Genomic DNA, 17,059 nt, shown 5'->3' with positions numbered 1-17,059 from the left:
ATCCATTCTAAATGACAGCCTTGCCGGATAAAGTATTCGTGGCTGCATGTGCTTCTCATTTAGTATCCTGAATATGTCTTGCCAGGCCTTTCTGGCTTGCCAGGTCTCTGTGGATAGGTCTGATGTTATTCTGATGTTCCTCCCTCTGTACGTAAGGAATCTCTTCCCCCAACTGCCCTTAAGATGCCCTTGGTTCTAAGATTTGCAAGTTTTACTATTACATGCTGGGGTGTTGGCCTGTTTTCCTTGATCTTGGGAGGGGTCCTCTCCCCTCTAGGATGCAAATATTTGTTTCATTCCCCAGATTAGGGAAGTTCTCAGCTACGATTTGCTCAAAAACATCTTCTAGTCCTCGCTCTCTCTCCACTCCCTCCGGGATTCCAATTATTCTGACATTGGATCGCTTCATGGTGTCACTTATTTCCCTGGTTCTATTTTCATGGATTCTGAGTTGTTTTTCCCTGGCTTCCTCTTTTCCCTTTTTATCTATTATATTGTCTTCCAGGTCGCTTATTCATTCTTCTGCCTCACTTACCCTAGCTGTTAGATTATCTAGATTGGATTGGATCTCATTGATAGCATTTTTATGTTCTGCCAATTCAGCTTTCATTTCTGCCCTTAGAGACTCTATGTTGTCATTAATTGATTTCTCCATTCTAGCCATTGTCTTCACAATTGCTAGCCTGAATTCCATCTCCGATATCTTGGTTATATCTGCATCCATTTGTAAATCTGCAGCATAAGTCATAATCTCTGAGTCTTTTCTATTTTGGGGGTTTCTCCTCCTAGTCATTCTGTTGAGGGGTGGTTGAGGGAATGTATAGAATCCAAATTATTGACCAGAATCCAAGCAAGATGCACCTGTTTTCTAGGGACCTTAGGGTTGCTGGCCTCTTGTTTTCCGAGCCTGTCTTCTGGGGGAGGGGCCTGCCGTGCTGTTACTCAGGCAACCCTGTTTGGGCGGAGTTGCCCTGCCCCCCTGTGGCAGGGGATGGGCTCAGTGGGAATCAGTTTTGGGGGCTTTTGTTCTCTGGCGGCTTTCCCTGGTGGCTTTCCGCTGTCTCTTCCAAGAGTCAGAGCAGAAGAGACCGTTTTCAACCCTCTGCCTCAGAGCAGAGCAGTTGCAGTCTGTTCTTCAGTGAGCTCTCCAGGCCACACTGTCTCCCATTCTGTCTATGCTGCTATAAACTGCAGCAGCCTGGGTTGTGCGCCCCTCCGCAGCGCCCCCAGTCCTGTCTCCAGGTCAGGGCACGTCTCTGCCCTTTGTGCTTCTAAAACCACCAGCCACTCCCAGTTCGCACGTGCAACCCCGCCGCTCTGGGTTTCCACCCCAGGGGCTGCCCTAAAGCCCTTTCCCCACTGCTGCAGGTCTGCGAATCTTTGCCCCGTCCCCAGCACGCGACGCTGTTGCTCACCGGCGGTGTAGGATCCCCACAGCCAGGCTCCCTCCCGCTGCCATTTATCCTCTGATATCTGCCCACAGAATCACAGCTCCCCACTTTGTACCTTGAAGCCAACCGCCTGCGATATTCTGTTTGTAGAGATCCAGATCTTCTTAATCTCAGGCTGGTTTCGTGGGTGCTCAGAGTGGTCTGGTAGATATCCAACTCAATTCCGGGGACCAGTTGAAATAGGGTTACTGTTCCTCCACCATCTTTCCTTCCCCCTGAATAGTACTTTTTAATGAAGTGCAGCTACATAACTAATATCTGATTGGATGTGTGATTTATGTGATAGAAAGTGACCAAGATGGCTGCGAGGACTTGAGCTTAGTTATCTGGATGTGTGATGATACTGTTTAATAGGGGTTACCAGAAGAGGACAAGTAGTGGGGGGAAACAGTGAATTTAATTTGAGCTTATTGACTTTGAAGTATCTGTGGACCATCCAAATGAAGATGTCCAGTGGGAATTTTTTGATGCAAATACGAAATTCACTTGAGAAGTACAAGCAAAAGATATAAATTTAGGCATCATCAGCATAGAAATGACAGTTGAAGTTATGAGAGTGAATGACATCACAGAAGGATGGTATAAAAATGAGAAGAGCACAGAACTAAATGGAGAACACTAAGTTTTGTTTAGAAAACTGCAAAGAGAGTTAAAGAGATAGCAAGAAAACCAGTAGAGTTTGCTATCACAGAAACCAAAGAGAAGAACATTTCAAGGAGGAAGTAGTGAACAATGTCAATGCTATAGACAGGATGAGAGAGAGAGAGAGAGAGAGAGAGAGAGAGAGAGAGAGAGAGAGAGAAAGAAAGAAAGAAAGAAAGAAAGAAAGAAAGAAAGAAAGAAAGAAAGAAAGAAAGAAAGGGAAAGAAAAAGAAAGAGGAAGGAAGGAAGGAAGGGGAAGGAAAGGAGAGAGAAAGAAAGAAAGGTAAAAAAAATAATAGAAAAGTGACCATTAATTTAAGTAATATGTTAGCAGTTGTTGGACAGTTCTACACTCCACAGTAATACAATTCCCAGATAGAATTTGAGAAGTCCATGGGCAAAAAGGAAATTGAAGTCAACAGGAACAGGCTACTTTTTCAAGACGTTCAGTGAAAAGGTTAGTAGTGATTTCTGTTGTTAATGATGTCATTTTATTTTAGGAGCCTATTTACATGTTATAGATGTTGAGTACAAAGAAGACATAAAGAAAGGAATTAAAAGATGACCAAGAGTGTTTTCATATATCAGCAAGTAGGAGTGGGTCAGTCAACATGGATGAGAGGAGATAGGTGGGAAGGAGAAGTTGAGGGAATTTCATCTGAGCTTCCTGCTTTTTCAGTGTAGTAGGAGAAAAAGTAATATGGGGAGAGTAAGTGTGAGAGGCCAGAGTGTGGTGTCTAGGAGTTGAGAGAACCCATAAAATATTTCCAAGGGGAATGGAACAAGAGGCCTCCTATTAATGTGTAAAGGGCCTACCAAAGTGTATTTGGAGCCCACTAACCTTGGCGACAGTTCTTAAGGTTTTGTGCCTTAAATACTAAATTTTTTCATGTGTGCTTCAATTGCCCATGCTTATTTCTCTTATAATATGCTGATCTAGTTGAAGAAGGAAGGAAGGAAAAAGGAGGGAAGGAAGAGAGGGAGGGAGAAAAGAAGAAAGGTGGAGAGAAAAGATATGCTATTTTTAAAAAGACATAATGATTAAAGTAGTTTAATCCATTAGATAGTAAATTTATTTTAATCTTTTTCAACAGGTAGATTTCCAATGACTTACTATTCCATTAAGACTAATTTTCACCGTAGTTTTATTCTAGCTTAAGTAATACCTTGTAAGATTTTAAATGTACCATGGGTAGTAAGGACAGGAGTCCTTATTTAACATTGATTCATAATCGTGCTGTAAGTTTCTGTGACCAAATGTTATTATTTCAGTTACAATAATGAATTAACAATTTGTTTGATAAAATTTCAACCATAAGTGACTTTAACATATACTAACATTAAGTTCAACAATCCCTAAAGAAAATGTACAAAAAATGAGCTAAATTTAAATGGAATTCTAAGAAATATTTGTTTAGGCTGAAGAAGACAAGAGAGGAGGAGAAATGGATCACATAATGGATGGACACAAAGAAGAAAAATAGAAAAAAAATCAAATCCAGCCAGCCCTACCAATAATTATACTAAATGTAAATAGAATAAACACTCCAATATGATGATTAACATAACACAATAATAATTTTTAAAAAAAGCATAGATTATCAGACTGACCTTAAAAAAGCAAGAGCCTCGATGAGGTACCATTTTACACCCATGACAAAATCTAAAACTAAAAAGACAGAACACTAATACTGATGAGGATATGGTACACCAGAAGTCTTTTACATTGCTAATCAGTGTGGTATAGTACAATCCCTTTGAAAAAGTGACAATTCTATAAAAGCTAAACATACATCTTCCTTTTGATCCAGTAATTCCACTTCTATGTATTTATCCAAGAGAAAACATATCCACAAAAATATTTACAAGAATATTTATAGCAACTTTATTCATCATTGCCAGTAACTGAAAACAGTCCAGATGTTTGGCAATAGAAAAATAAATAGAGTATTCATACAGTGGACTACTATTTAGCACAAATAAAGAACAAACCAGTGATACAGGCAATGATACAGATACATCTTAAAAACATCATGTTAGGTAAAAAGAGCCAGGCACTACGGAGTACAGACAGTCTGATTCAGTTTGTACGAAATTCAATACAGGCGAAACTAATCTACTATAATAGAAATCAGCTTAGTGGTTGCCCATCATGGGGTGGGGTGTGGTGTGGTTAGAATTGACTAGAAAGGGAAAAAGGGAACTTTCTGGGGACATGGAAATTATTCAAATGTGTTATATTGTACACTTAAGACCAGTGCTTTTCGAGGCTGCAAGTTTTATCTCCTTTAAAAGAAAAGAGAGATTTTAATGTGTTGCTCATAAACTAGATACAGTTTTTTGAAAACTCTCATGAATAAATTCTTCCAAGCCTCTTGAAATTCTCGACTAAAGAAAGGAAAAAGCCATATCCTTAGCAAACCAGCTTCTCAAATTAGTAGACATAAAATTTAACACTTCTGATTATGTGATTCGTGTTTTGCTTTAAATTATTCTTAGAACCTTCCCGTGTAGTTGCTAATAATGATAAAATTATTTAGCAATGATTGGTCTGTTTCTGTATACCAGGCACTTTTCTAAGGGTTTTGTATGTTATCTCATTTAATCTTTAAAGAAAGCACTACTTTGAAAAAGTACTATTATAATCCCATTTTACACCTGAGGCAGTGGAAGCCCTGGGATTTATGTAATCTGTCTAGGGTCACATGGTTGGTAAGGAACGCAGCTGGGCTTTGCCACCAATGATCTGGTGTCAGTGCATATGCTGTGCTTTCCAACGCCATCCTGTTCTGCAGGGAGGATTGGTCCAAATGTTGCAGTCAGCTATGAAGACATTTGTCTGCCATTCTCCCACTGTTGAAACTATCCAGCTTCTCAGCGAACAGAAGCAGCATCAACTGCCACATCAACATCAGAATGAGCATGGTGGTTCCTGTACCCCCAACACTTTGAGACCAAGGTCCTTGCAACTGTAAAACTCATGGGAGTACCACGTACCACTTTGTGGGGCCATTTTCCAAAGCTTATTTGGTGGAAAAGATTAGGATAAGACTAGTGCTGACCTCCCGGACTGACCATGTTCTATCCCACATTCAACTGTAGACCAAGGTCCTTGAGACCAAGGTCCTTGCAACTGTAAAACTCAGGGGAGTACCACGTACCACTTTGTGGGGCCATTTTCCAAAGCTTATTTGGTGGAAAAGATTAGGATAAGACTAGTGCTGACCTCCCAGACTGACCATGTTCTATCCCACATTCAACCTGTGGAACTTTGTATTTCAGGAAACTTGATATTCCAGGACCTGGGGACAGGCAATTATGATAAACATGATTTCTCTCTTCTCAAGCAGGCTACCTGGTTCTGTCCCTGCTAGGGGTATTATCTGAGCCAAGTGAAATATAAATATTCTGCAAAACTGGCTCTCAGTGGCTTTAATTTTTTCTTCCTATCTTTGACACATGGGCACTTTTTATTAGCTGTGGTAACACAAATTAAAATGAAATTCCAGACCCAACCTATTTTTTTTCGAGTTTCTGATTCTGTCTCTGTATGATGCATAGCACATACATGTCGTCCTGCCCATTTACCCTCCTGGAGGACTGTATATATCAAACCACAATGAATAACAAAAGGGTCGTATGGTTGTTGAGAACATGAAGGACTAAGGTTTTAATTCTAAGGCACACACAAGAGCAGCTGGGCTCTTTGTTTTTCAAATAATGGCTGCAGGTTCTATTTTGCATGGCCCATGGCCCAGCTCCTGCTGTGGTCTGGGGATAGATTAAAGGGCCTTATTGGACTGTTTTCCTAATGGTGGATATACAGTGTGAGATAGAGCTTGATCTCTCCACTGGAAAAACTATTTATGAGATAGATACCCTTGGGTTCATGCACTTCAGCTTCAGTGAGAGACTGGATCCAATTTCCTTGAATAATTTCAAGAAGGCCTGGTATTGACATGACAGTGCAGCCATGATTAAGAGGAGTGGAAATACTAAGGGTCTATATTAGCTAAGTGGTTTGGACACACGTTTGCCTTTCCCCACTGATAGAAGCAAGGTGAAGAGGGTTCTTCCTCCATGTTGGGAAAACCTGGTGGATTTGGTAGGGAAGTGAACACTCATTAGGATACTCATAGTTTTGTATATAAATGACCTGTCAATATAAGTGACTTCATTCTGGAATGGACTGGATTAAATGGTACGAGGAGTCACTCTGTTCTATACCCCCAATCTTAAAAGTGTTTCGTCAATCTTATTTTTGGTATTTCATATTCACTGTGAATATATTCAGTAAGAAAACTCTACATTTTTTCTGTACTTTAAAACCCTGATTTCTTAAGCCTTGCAAGGACTTGGCATGAAATTAAAAGAGAAACAATTTCTGTGAAACTCTTTAGTTTAATATTTGGATGGGCAATTTAGGTGCTAAGATTCCTTTTCTTTGGATTATTTTGTAGAAGTGGAGACACATTTTGTTTTTCAAAAATAAATTTTAAATATACTTTTAGGAGGAGGACTCAACTGTATACAAAAACACCTTTGGATAGAAACCTCATGTTAAGAAAAGTTTTGAAAGTTAAGTCTTATAAAGATCTTGGTTGCTGAAAATATTAGATGCATATGTAGACTATTTTTTAAAAAGTAGTACATACATGGGGCGCCTACGTGGCTCAGTGGGTTAGGCATCCGACTCTTGATTTTGTCTCAGGCCCATAAGATCAAGCCCCACATAAGGCCCCGTGCTCAGTGGGCAGTCTGCTTAAGATTCTCTCTCTCCCCCCCCCCACCCTTCCCCACTCTCCCTCTCTCTCTCCCTCTTTCTCTCTCAAATAAATAAATCTTTTAAAAAAAAAGTAGTACATACACAAAGAAGTGAAAAATGATAATGGATTATTCCACAGATTTACTTTGGGTCTTACCGCAGTTGTAAGCACTGTAAATCCCCTCTTTTTAGGTCCTCACGCATACGCCTACACTAAAGCACCGATCACATAATGAAGCTAGAAGCAGGCTGGGTGTGGTGATTGCTATCCAGAGTCCCTCATTTTGATGGAATCAAGCACTTAAAAAAAATGATTTCACAGAAATTTTATTTAGCTTCATTTTTCTAAGATAAAAGGTAACGGATTATTGTTAAAAGAAGGATTGTCATCCCCTAAGCTCTTTTAGCCCAGAATGTTTTATATGTTTCCTTGAATGAAATTTCACAGCTGCCCTGTTGTAACCTAGGCTGCAAAAGAGAAGCTGGGCCAGCTATCCCTGCCAGATATTGTTCTCACCATACATAATGCATTTAGCAGGGGTTTGTGCACCCATTTTAACATCTTTTCACAGTATTTACCCAAATCCTTCCTGTGGAGATCATAATGTGCATTATGAATGTATTGTCACAGTGACACATATTGTGGATCAGGTATAGCTTGTGTAATAGTTCCGAGGGACCCTTAATACCTGAATAATATTGACAGATTGGCAAGCATCAAAAAAATACAAACACCGAAAAAATTCTGAATGAAGTCAAGGTCATGATCATGGATGTAGAAATTCAAAAGCACTAAGAGGAAAAATAGATGAGCTACAAAATGAGATCAGTTATAAGGGAAACTTCCAAAGGAAAGTCAATTTAAATAAAAATTTTATCACTTGATTTTCTTCCATGACATGCTTTAGGTTGTAAATGGGTTAGATAATATTCCACAGGGAAAGTTATGTGTCTGTGTGTGTTTTTAATCCAAGACTGGAACACTAACATTGTAAGCACTCATAGTTTAACTTCATTCTGAGGCTTTAAAAAGAACATTTTGACATCACGTGTATAAGATTTATGATTTTGCACAGATTTGTGCAAGACTTTGTCCAACCCATGAGCCTCTTGGTCCCCCAAAGGATATTAATACATTGTGGAATTTATGGGCTGTAGTATTTCATTTTAAAGCCAAGAGAAGAGTTAGTTCTAAAGTGAATAAAGTTTCAGACAAGTATTTCTATTTTAGTTTTACTTTATTTCTGGACTTTAATTACTGGCAAGATTTAATTGTGGGTACATATCATTTTAGCAATGTATTAAAATCTTTTTAACATATTGAAGAACTATACTTCTAAATACCAACTATCAGTGCCGCCTGATATTCTGATGTAAATCCTGAGAAAAATATCAGTCATACAAAGAGCAAGGAGAGGTAAAGTTTTAAAATCAGACACGATACTTTGAAGAAACAACCTGTCAATCTTTTTTTTCCTTCTTTCTCTTCTTTCCTCTATTTCCTTTTGTCTTTCATCTTTCCTCTTGTCAGTGGGTCATAAACTTTTCTTGGAGTGCAGCAAATGAAACACATTTGCATGAGGTCTTGAATATTTTTCATATGTATTTAAAATGCCTTTTAAAAATCTGTTGTCTTTACTATCATGGTAGCTAAAACTTACCCCAAAATAGCAGACTGCTTAGATAAATTTGACAATTTTCATAGCCTTTTCTATGTCTAAATATTGATCTGCATTTTATGAAGTACTAAAAGGTAGGAACTCGTGGGTCATTCAGTGGATCAGATGAGAGTATATTATCTTTGATACTATTGACTTTCTGTGTTTCATTTATGTTTTAAAATTTGTCTTAAACAAAGCAGCAAAAAAAATGGCCTTGATTTGATAAGCTCTTCACATATATCTATATACTTCCTTTTGGGGCTTTGAGGCTCTGTTTTATGGTATCTTACTATCCTTTATCACTAATTGCTCTCATTTGAATACAGGATGTAAGGCTAAAAAAGATTTGAATTGTCCTGTGCGCAATACTGTGTGTGTATGAGGATAGTTGTTTGGCTTTTGTTCACTTTCAGACATGAACGAAAGAGCATAAGATATTTCTAAGACTAGAATAAGAGGTTGAGTCTTCTGACTAGATTACTCGTGACCTTTTGGAATAGCTCCTCCAGCTCCTCATGGACTCTCATGAGCTTAAGTTTGTACCTGAAATAGGCTCAAGGTTTTCTCTGACCCAATTCTGTATGCCAGTTTCCAAGAACAATCAGTCAAACCACAGGAATGAAGGATTATTTCCAAAATTGACATTTTTGTTTACTGTCTTTTCTGAAGGCTTGAAATCAATTTGAGCCGTCCATCCACGAGGTGAATGAACTAAATTTCAATGATGGAAATTACTAGCACTTGCTTACACTTTTTAAATTTCAATTTTGTGTTTGAGGCGGTCATCGTTTTTAACACAGATGATCTCCTGAATTCTGTTTGCAGGTACCCGTGAGTGTGAAACCCCGTATCACTTAATGGTTTTGGTATCATTGTGATACCAAACTGGAAACAAATGGTGAAAGAATTTAAAATCAAAGCACATCAATAGAGCGATCACTTCATCTCCAGATTCAACAACCTTTTAATATGCCATCATAATACTTGTTAGTAGAGAAAGCAGCTAGAGTAGAGATGCAGAAAACTTGCCTAAATAATATGAAAATGGAAAAGATTTCTCCAGAAATCTTTTTGCAATTTTGGCCACTCCATTCAGATGACAACTCTGAAGCATTTGGAAATAGCACTCGCTTGGGACACAAGGATGCCTCTGTAATATTTTGGAATTGAATTTGTTGTATTTCTCCTTAAATGGTTTGCCCTAATTACAACACAGAGTAAAGTCATATACACGGTCGCAGATCCCTCAATATTTATTTTGTCTCCTGGTTAGCAATATTTTGAGAGTCTATGAAGATTGTTTATTTTGTTAAAATCATCATCCAGAAATGTCATAAAATATTTATTTGGCTAGCAACAAACTAGACTCTGTACAGATTTTATTAGACATGAAATGGTGTCCTAACATCCACACCAGCACTGCAGAGGAGCGTCTTAGAAAGGAGATAATGTAACTAAGCCATTATCGAAAATATAAATAAGTAATAAGTGAGAAAGTAAACATTTATGACTAAGTGAAGGCAGTGAGTGAGGTTTCAAGGTATAAATCCAGTTATGATTTTATGTTCTAAAGATTAGCAATTTACTAATCCTCCAAGTCAGTGATAATTTTACTGACCGGGGATTTTATTGAATAAAACATGTTTCTGGCTCTCTCATTTCTCCCTGGGAAGGGCTATCTTTTGCCTGCTGCCTCCTCAACAGGTGCTGGTTCACTTGGTCAAGTGGCAGCCTGAAGCTAACTCACAAGTGTTTTGTTCTTCCCTTCCCTATTCTGCACACACGCACAAAAAGTGAGGCTGAATCTTGGCATGCTGCCTATAAAAGACTACTAATCCCAGAGATAGAACCAGATGCTATTTGGATGGATGGATCTGAGGGTGGGAGGGATGGATAGATGGGGAGAGGGATGGAAGGGTAGATGGATGGAATTACACATGGGATTTGAAGAAAAATTCAAGGCTTCCCCTCTTGATCCAAGTAGATTTTTTTTTTGCCACATCTTCTCCAAAGCAACAGTTTAAATTAATCCTGTTTTCCCATGACAGTAATGTATCATACTCTTAAAAATAAGAAAAAATCCAAGTGCACAAAGTACAATGATACAAGCATACTTAAGAATAAAGCCAAACTTTAAAAGTAACAAATGTTAAGGCCAAAAACATAGTGTTTATATGGTGTCATGGATCAGACACCATCATTTGCCTCAACCTGCCTCATATTAGAAGTAATAATACAATGGCTACATTAATTAGGTGCTTATCATATACCAGCTACCCTCCTAAGCATTTTATATGTGTTCAGTGGTTAATTCTCACAGCACTCCTATGGGGTGGTTACTGTTACTGACTACATTGCAGAGATAAGATAACTGAAGGCCAGATAAAGTAATTTATTATAACCTTATTTGATTTTTATTGGAGAAGTGGTCATTCCAAGAGCTGTAACCCATTTTCAACAGGTTTATTTTTCTTTTTTCTTCCTCCTTTCTCACTCCATCCCTTCTGACAACCATGGATTTTCAGTGCATATGATGGCAGACATAGTCCCAGGGAAGTGACAAGTCAGACACAGCCCCTGCCCTCTTGAAGGCACAATGTTAATCCTTTAACCATATTTAAGTGAATTTTTCTTCATTTGAAATTACCAAGGATTTTTTAGAATTCTTTGCCAGAATTGATAACATGAAATAAGAAGAAATAGCAGTACATGCGGTTCAGTGTCAGTTGAGGGGTTAGGGATCAGAGGCTCAGGGTGCAGACTCTAAGGCTAGACTGCTAGTGTGTGAGTCCCCATTCCAATTTTGTTGATTTTTTCAAAGAACCAATTTTCATTAATTTTCTGTATTATTTTTTTATTCTTTATTTTGCTTCTCTCTGCTCTCATCTTGATTATTTTCTTCCTTCCGCTAACTTCGGGTTTAATTTGTTCTTTTCCTTCTAGTTCCTTAACTTGTAAAGTTAGGTCATAGATTCGAGATCTTTCTTGTTCTTAAGGTAAGCATTAACGGCTATAAATTCTCTCCTTAGCCCTGCTTTTGCTGCAGCGCCCAAGTTTTGGGTTTTGGGTTTTTGTTTTCATTCAAATCTAATTTCCCTTGTGATTTAATGATGATACATTTGTTGGTCAAGAGTGTGTTGCTTAATTTCCACAAATTTGTGAATTTCCAGTTTTATTTCTGTTACTGATTTCTTAACTCCATCCCACTGTGGATGGAGAAACTTCTTTGTATGATATCTATTTTTTACACCTGTTGAGACTTAATTTGTGGCCTAACATATGGTCTACCCTAAAAGGTCTTCCATGCACACTTGAGAAGAATGTGTATGTTGTCATTGGGTAGAATGTTCTGTATATGTCTGTTCAATCTAGTTGGTTTATTGTGCTAAGTCCTCTTTCTTTACTTACCTTCAGTCTGGTTGTTCTTTCCAATATTGAAAGTGGGATATTGAAATTTCCAACTATTATTACAGAAACGTCTGTTTCTCCCTTCAGTTCCGTCAGTTTTTGCTTCATATTTTTTGATGGTTTGTCATTAGCTACGTAAATGTTTATAATTGTCATATCTTCTTACTGTATTGAAACCTTTTATTAATACTTGATGTGCTTCTTTGTCTCATAACCTTTTGGATTGAAAATCTATTTAGTCTGACATTAGTATAGTTACCTCTGCTGTCTTTTAGTTACTATTTGCATGGAATATATTTGTTTATACTTTCACTTACAATATTTGTATCTGAAGTTAGTATCGTATAGACAGCATATAGTTGGATCATGTGTTTTTATTCTTTCTGACATTCTGTGTCTTTTGATTGGAGACCTTAATCCATTTAAATGTAAAACAATTACTGATAAGGGGGGGTTTAATTCCAACATTTTTGCTATTTGTTTCTATGTGCCTCCGGCATTACTGTCTTCTTTCGTGTTTAGTTGATTTTTTTGTAGGGAACGTTTAAATTCCTTGGCTTCTGTGCTCGCTCTCTCTCTCTCTAATAAATAAATAAACAGGGGCGCCTGGGTGGCTCAGTCAGTTAAATGTCCAACTCTTGATTTTGGCTCAGGTCAGATTGCATCAGGCTCCATGTTCAGTGTGGAGTCTGCTTGAGATTCTCTCTCTCCCTCTCCCCCCTCTACTCTCTCGTTCTCTCTCAAATAAATGAATGAATGAATAAATAAATAAATAAATATCCCTTGCCTTTTGTCTGGATTATAGCTATTTTCTTTCTTGTTATCTTAGGGATTCTCTCTTTGACTTTGTCTTTCAGAAGTTTGGTTATAATGCATCTTGGTGTGGGTCTTTTTGACTTCATCTTACTGGAGTTCCTTGAGCTTTTTGGATGTTTGTATTCATGTCTTTCATTAAATCTGGGACGTTTTTGGCCATTATTTCTTAAAATATTCTCTCTGCCCCTCTCTCGGTCCCTCCTTCCTGGACTCCTGCAGTGTGCATGTTGATCTACTTGATGGCCCCTTGGCTCTTTTTCTTTCCGTCCCTCAAAGTCAATGATTTCCACTGTCCTGTCTTCCAAGTCCACTGGTTCTTTGTTCTGCCTGCTCAAATCTGCCTTTGAATCCCTCTTGTGAATTTTTCATTTCAGTTATTGTATTTTTCAGCTCCAGAATTTCTTTTTGCTTTCTTTTTAGGTTTTCTATCTCTGTATTGATATTTCCATCTTGTTCACACATTGTTTTCTTGACTCTCTCCCCATCTTCTTTTGATTCTTTGAGCATCTTCAAGACAGTTGTTTTAAACTCTATTGTACTGCCATCAGTTCTTTTTCAGGAACAGTTTCTGTTGATTTTTTTTTCCTTTGAATGAGCCATACTTTCCTGTTTCTTTGCATATTTTGTGAATTTTTGTTAAAAACTGGACATTTGAATCTAATAATGTGGTAACTCCAGAAATCAGATTCTCCCCCTGCCCTTCCCCAGGGCTTGCTGCTTTTTGATATTATTTTTGTTATTGTTGATTGTCTTCTTTGTTGTTGTTGTTGCTGCTGCTGCATACTGTCTCTATGCTGAGGATCAGCCTGAGGTATAATCTTAATGTCTTTTCAGTTCTTTTCTGAGCCATTTTCTGGGCATATGCATACTGTCTCATTTTCCCCCATACATGCAGTTGTTTTTGAATGTCCTAGTCTTTACTGTCTAGCTCCCAAAAGTGGAAAAAGAGAAAAATGAAGTGGGGGAGGGTGAAAAGAGCCCTGGCTGTTTAAATCCCTTGGAAGTTACTTCAGCCAGAGGGGGAAAGGGCTTGCAACAATGGAGGAAGGTACGAGAAACCAATGGCTCCATCTTTGTGCCTCTGTGATGAGAAGCACCAATCAGTGGTCAGAACACAGATCCCTGATCTCTGGAGGACAGGGTACTTTTTGCCTGCCCTGGTTCCTGCAGGCTACTTCAGGAACATATGTGCAGCTGCCTGCCACATGACTGAGGGGTGGAGGATGGGTAGCCACTATTATGCTAAGAGTTGACATTGACTGAAATTAACCACAATTTACAGCACAAGCCTTTCTCCTGAAAGTTGCAAGCCTTTGACAGAGTCCAAAGTGCCAAGATAGTTGTCAGACACATTCTGCCAGTGCAATTGTTGTCTACATAGGGAGACAGATTCCTGATACTTCATACTCTTCCTTCTTCCCAGAACCCTCTCTGTGAGTGAATTTTTATAGAATGAATTACTGTTTAAATTGTATATTTTTTCAATAATGAATTTTAGTTATGTAAGGGAAAGCTTTAGGATATTGAGCTTTATTAGATTTGGAGAAGAATTACCAAACACCAACTATGGGTCTCAAGCAGATAATAAACAAACAATAACAACAAAAAATGTAAAAGATGGGCTGCAAAAATTGGGAAGTCATGTTTCTTTGCTTTATCTGGAATTCTGTTATTTCACATTGACCGCACATTCTGAGAGGCAGTCATGTTTGCTTTTTATTAGCAAAAATCTAAAATAAGAAATAAATAAGTGTTTTTTAAATAAGGTTCAACAGACAAAAATAATGTTTAAAACAAAGATGCAAATTAGTAATGAAAAGATTAGGAATCACTGCTGTAGAACTTTTATGAATATTAAGTAATTTTCTAATGGTTCAAAAATATCAATCATAGTATGCACATAAACATGGTTACCTGCTACACATAATTTAAGATCTTTAAATACCTGAGTAGTCATCGAAGATTGCAGAATTTTAGAACAAGAGAAGACTTTAGAGATTACCTTTGTTTGGTTGACTGACTTTGGGTTGGATAATTATTACTTTAGAAATCTAATTTCTTTTTCCTGATTCTCTGAAAATGCGTATTACAGTGGAAAACGTCTCAGTAAAAGTCAGACCAAATGATATTGGTTTGTGGCATAGTGGAATATTTTGATATGCTATGTGTTCTCTTCAGATGGTGATAAAACTATTTGAGGGTCATTTAGCATCCATCTGTTACTCTTTTAAAGAGCATTTCAGTTTAAAACAGATTTTGAAAAGTAGCCTTTGAACTCATGCATAAACTTTCTGAAAATGCCTATCTCGTCCACCAAAAGAAGCATTATACTCTTCAATATATAATTTCCAGAAGAAAATGAGAGAGGAACTTTCAAACAGTAATCAATTTTTCCATAGGTAAAAGTACAAGTGGTTTAATGAGAAAAATCAAAGCTAAATTTATTATATAGTTAATTAGAGTTTTAGATTTCCCATAGTACTTTTAGAATAAAGGCTGTTAATTTTGTTTATTGAACTATAAATTAAAACACAATTACAAAGTATTTTTAATCATTAATAGCATGGAATTTTCATTGCCCAAATGAAGAGTATCTAACTTCTAAAGTTGGTGTCATGGAAAGGAAGAGTTGTACAGAAAGTAAAAGAAAAAACTCTAATGGTACTTTATTAAAACTATAAACATCCCCTGTAATGAAAATGCAAACCTAAAAGCACACACATGAATGTTCTGACAGCTGTGCTGTTCTTTCAGCTTCTACAGATGACAGTGCAGCCGAGAAGAAAGGGGGCACCCTTCATGCTGGCCTCATTGTTGGAATTCTCATCCTGGTCCTCATTATAGTAGCAGCCATTCTCGTGACCGTCTATATGTATCATCATCCAACGTCAGCAGCCAGCATTTTCTTTATTGAGGTAAGTATCAGGCATAACACATGAAAACCATGCTGATTGATGAACTCTGTACATTTGCTAACACCACCTGTATTTAATATTCAGCACATGACTTCTGCATTTTGCAGTTGCAAGCAGGCGGGTTTCACACATGCACGCACACACACACGCACATATTGGTAGATTGCTTTCATATGATAAGTTCATTTATCTCAGGAGCTTTTAAAGAAATAAGCTATCTTGCCTTTTGCAGATCTAAAGAAAAATAGAAACCATCACGTTTTTGTCCTGTTAGACCAAATGTGTTAACCAGCTGTTCACCTGATCATAGAAGGGAAGTTCACCATGTGCTGGAGGCTTCAGGACTTGGCTTAAATATATTGATCAGTAAATACTAATTGAGTATTGGCTGGATTCATAACACAATATGGTGGGCCTGCTTTCAAGATGCTCACAAACCATTTAGGGAAAATATAGCTTTCACTACAAAATAACAATAAGCTATAACAGGTGTAACAAGATAATGGTATGTGCCATCACCATTTTGTGTAATGTGTGTATATTTATATGTTTACATATGAAGGTGCATGCACATATGCACACACACACACACACACACACACACACACTCAGCCACAAAGGGAACACTGTGCTGAGTTGGTGTTCTGTTTTCATATACAGAATGGAGATTTAGTGCCAGTTCCCAAGAACAATCAGGTAGGAAGATCAAGGGCTGTGCTTAAAGGTCCAAAGCCAAGCCCTGATGTCCAGAAGGCCTGAAATTCGGATGCCGGTAGTGCAGTGAATAAAGTTCTTGTCACATTCTGTGCCCCAGACAGTTGGAATTCCTGGGACCTTCATGTGTACAGCTTTCATTCCAACATCTTAATGGGGCTACTGCTCTTCCAACCCCAAATAAATAGTAAAGCAATGGAGGAAATCTTCCCCCTTAGAGTTTCAAACCCAAAAATTTGAAATCCTTTCCAATTCATTGGGTGATGTACGAAAAGGTCGCTTAGAATTTTGTTCACGTGTTGAGTGAGAAATTATAACAAATTTTAAACTACAGGATTATCTTTGTCCCCTATAATAGGGAGAGATGAGTGTTAATCAACTAAATAATTGCTCAAAAATCCTATATGGTTCTCAGCTGTCTGTAGAATAACGTGCAGTCTCCTTAGGTCAGCATTCAAGGCCTTGGCCTTTAGATCTTGTCCATCATTTTGATCTTTATGCCATGCATCTTCCACCTGGAGATAATAATACCATCAAATTTCACTTTTTACTCTTCTCTATACACACTCCAAATTTTCCATGCCACTAAGACTTTGCTCATTCTGTTTCCTCCACCAACAAAGCCCTCCCCTTCCACCCCAGTTCTTGAGTTCAGGATCCGAACAGCCTTTGATGCCATGTGCCCTA

General features: G+C 37.9%; 1 protein-coding gene across 1 annotated transcript in view; it reads left to right on the top strand.

Moving 5' to 3' along the window:
• Nucleotides 1-17,059, top strand: part of PLXDC2 (plexin domain containing 2) — a 469,728-nt gene that overhangs the window by 406,353 nt on the left and 46,316 nt on the right. Inside the window, exon 13 of the mRNA XM_027592981.2 lies at nucleotides 15,498-15,658. Coding sequence (XP_027448782.1) covers nucleotides 15,498-15,658 — 161 coding nt within the window. The remainder of the gene's footprint in view (nucleotides 1-15,497; nucleotides 15,659-17,059) is intronic.

This window comes from Zalophus californianus, chromosome 9 (assembly GCF_009762305.2).
Source record: "Zalophus californianus isolate mZalCal1 chromosome 9, mZalCal1.pri.v2, whole genome shotgun sequence".
Classification (NCBI taxonomy): domain Eukaryota; kingdom Metazoa; phylum Chordata; class Mammalia; order Carnivora; family Otariidae; genus Zalophus; species Zalophus californianus.
This window is presented reverse-complemented; position numbering and strand designations above follow the sequence as displayed.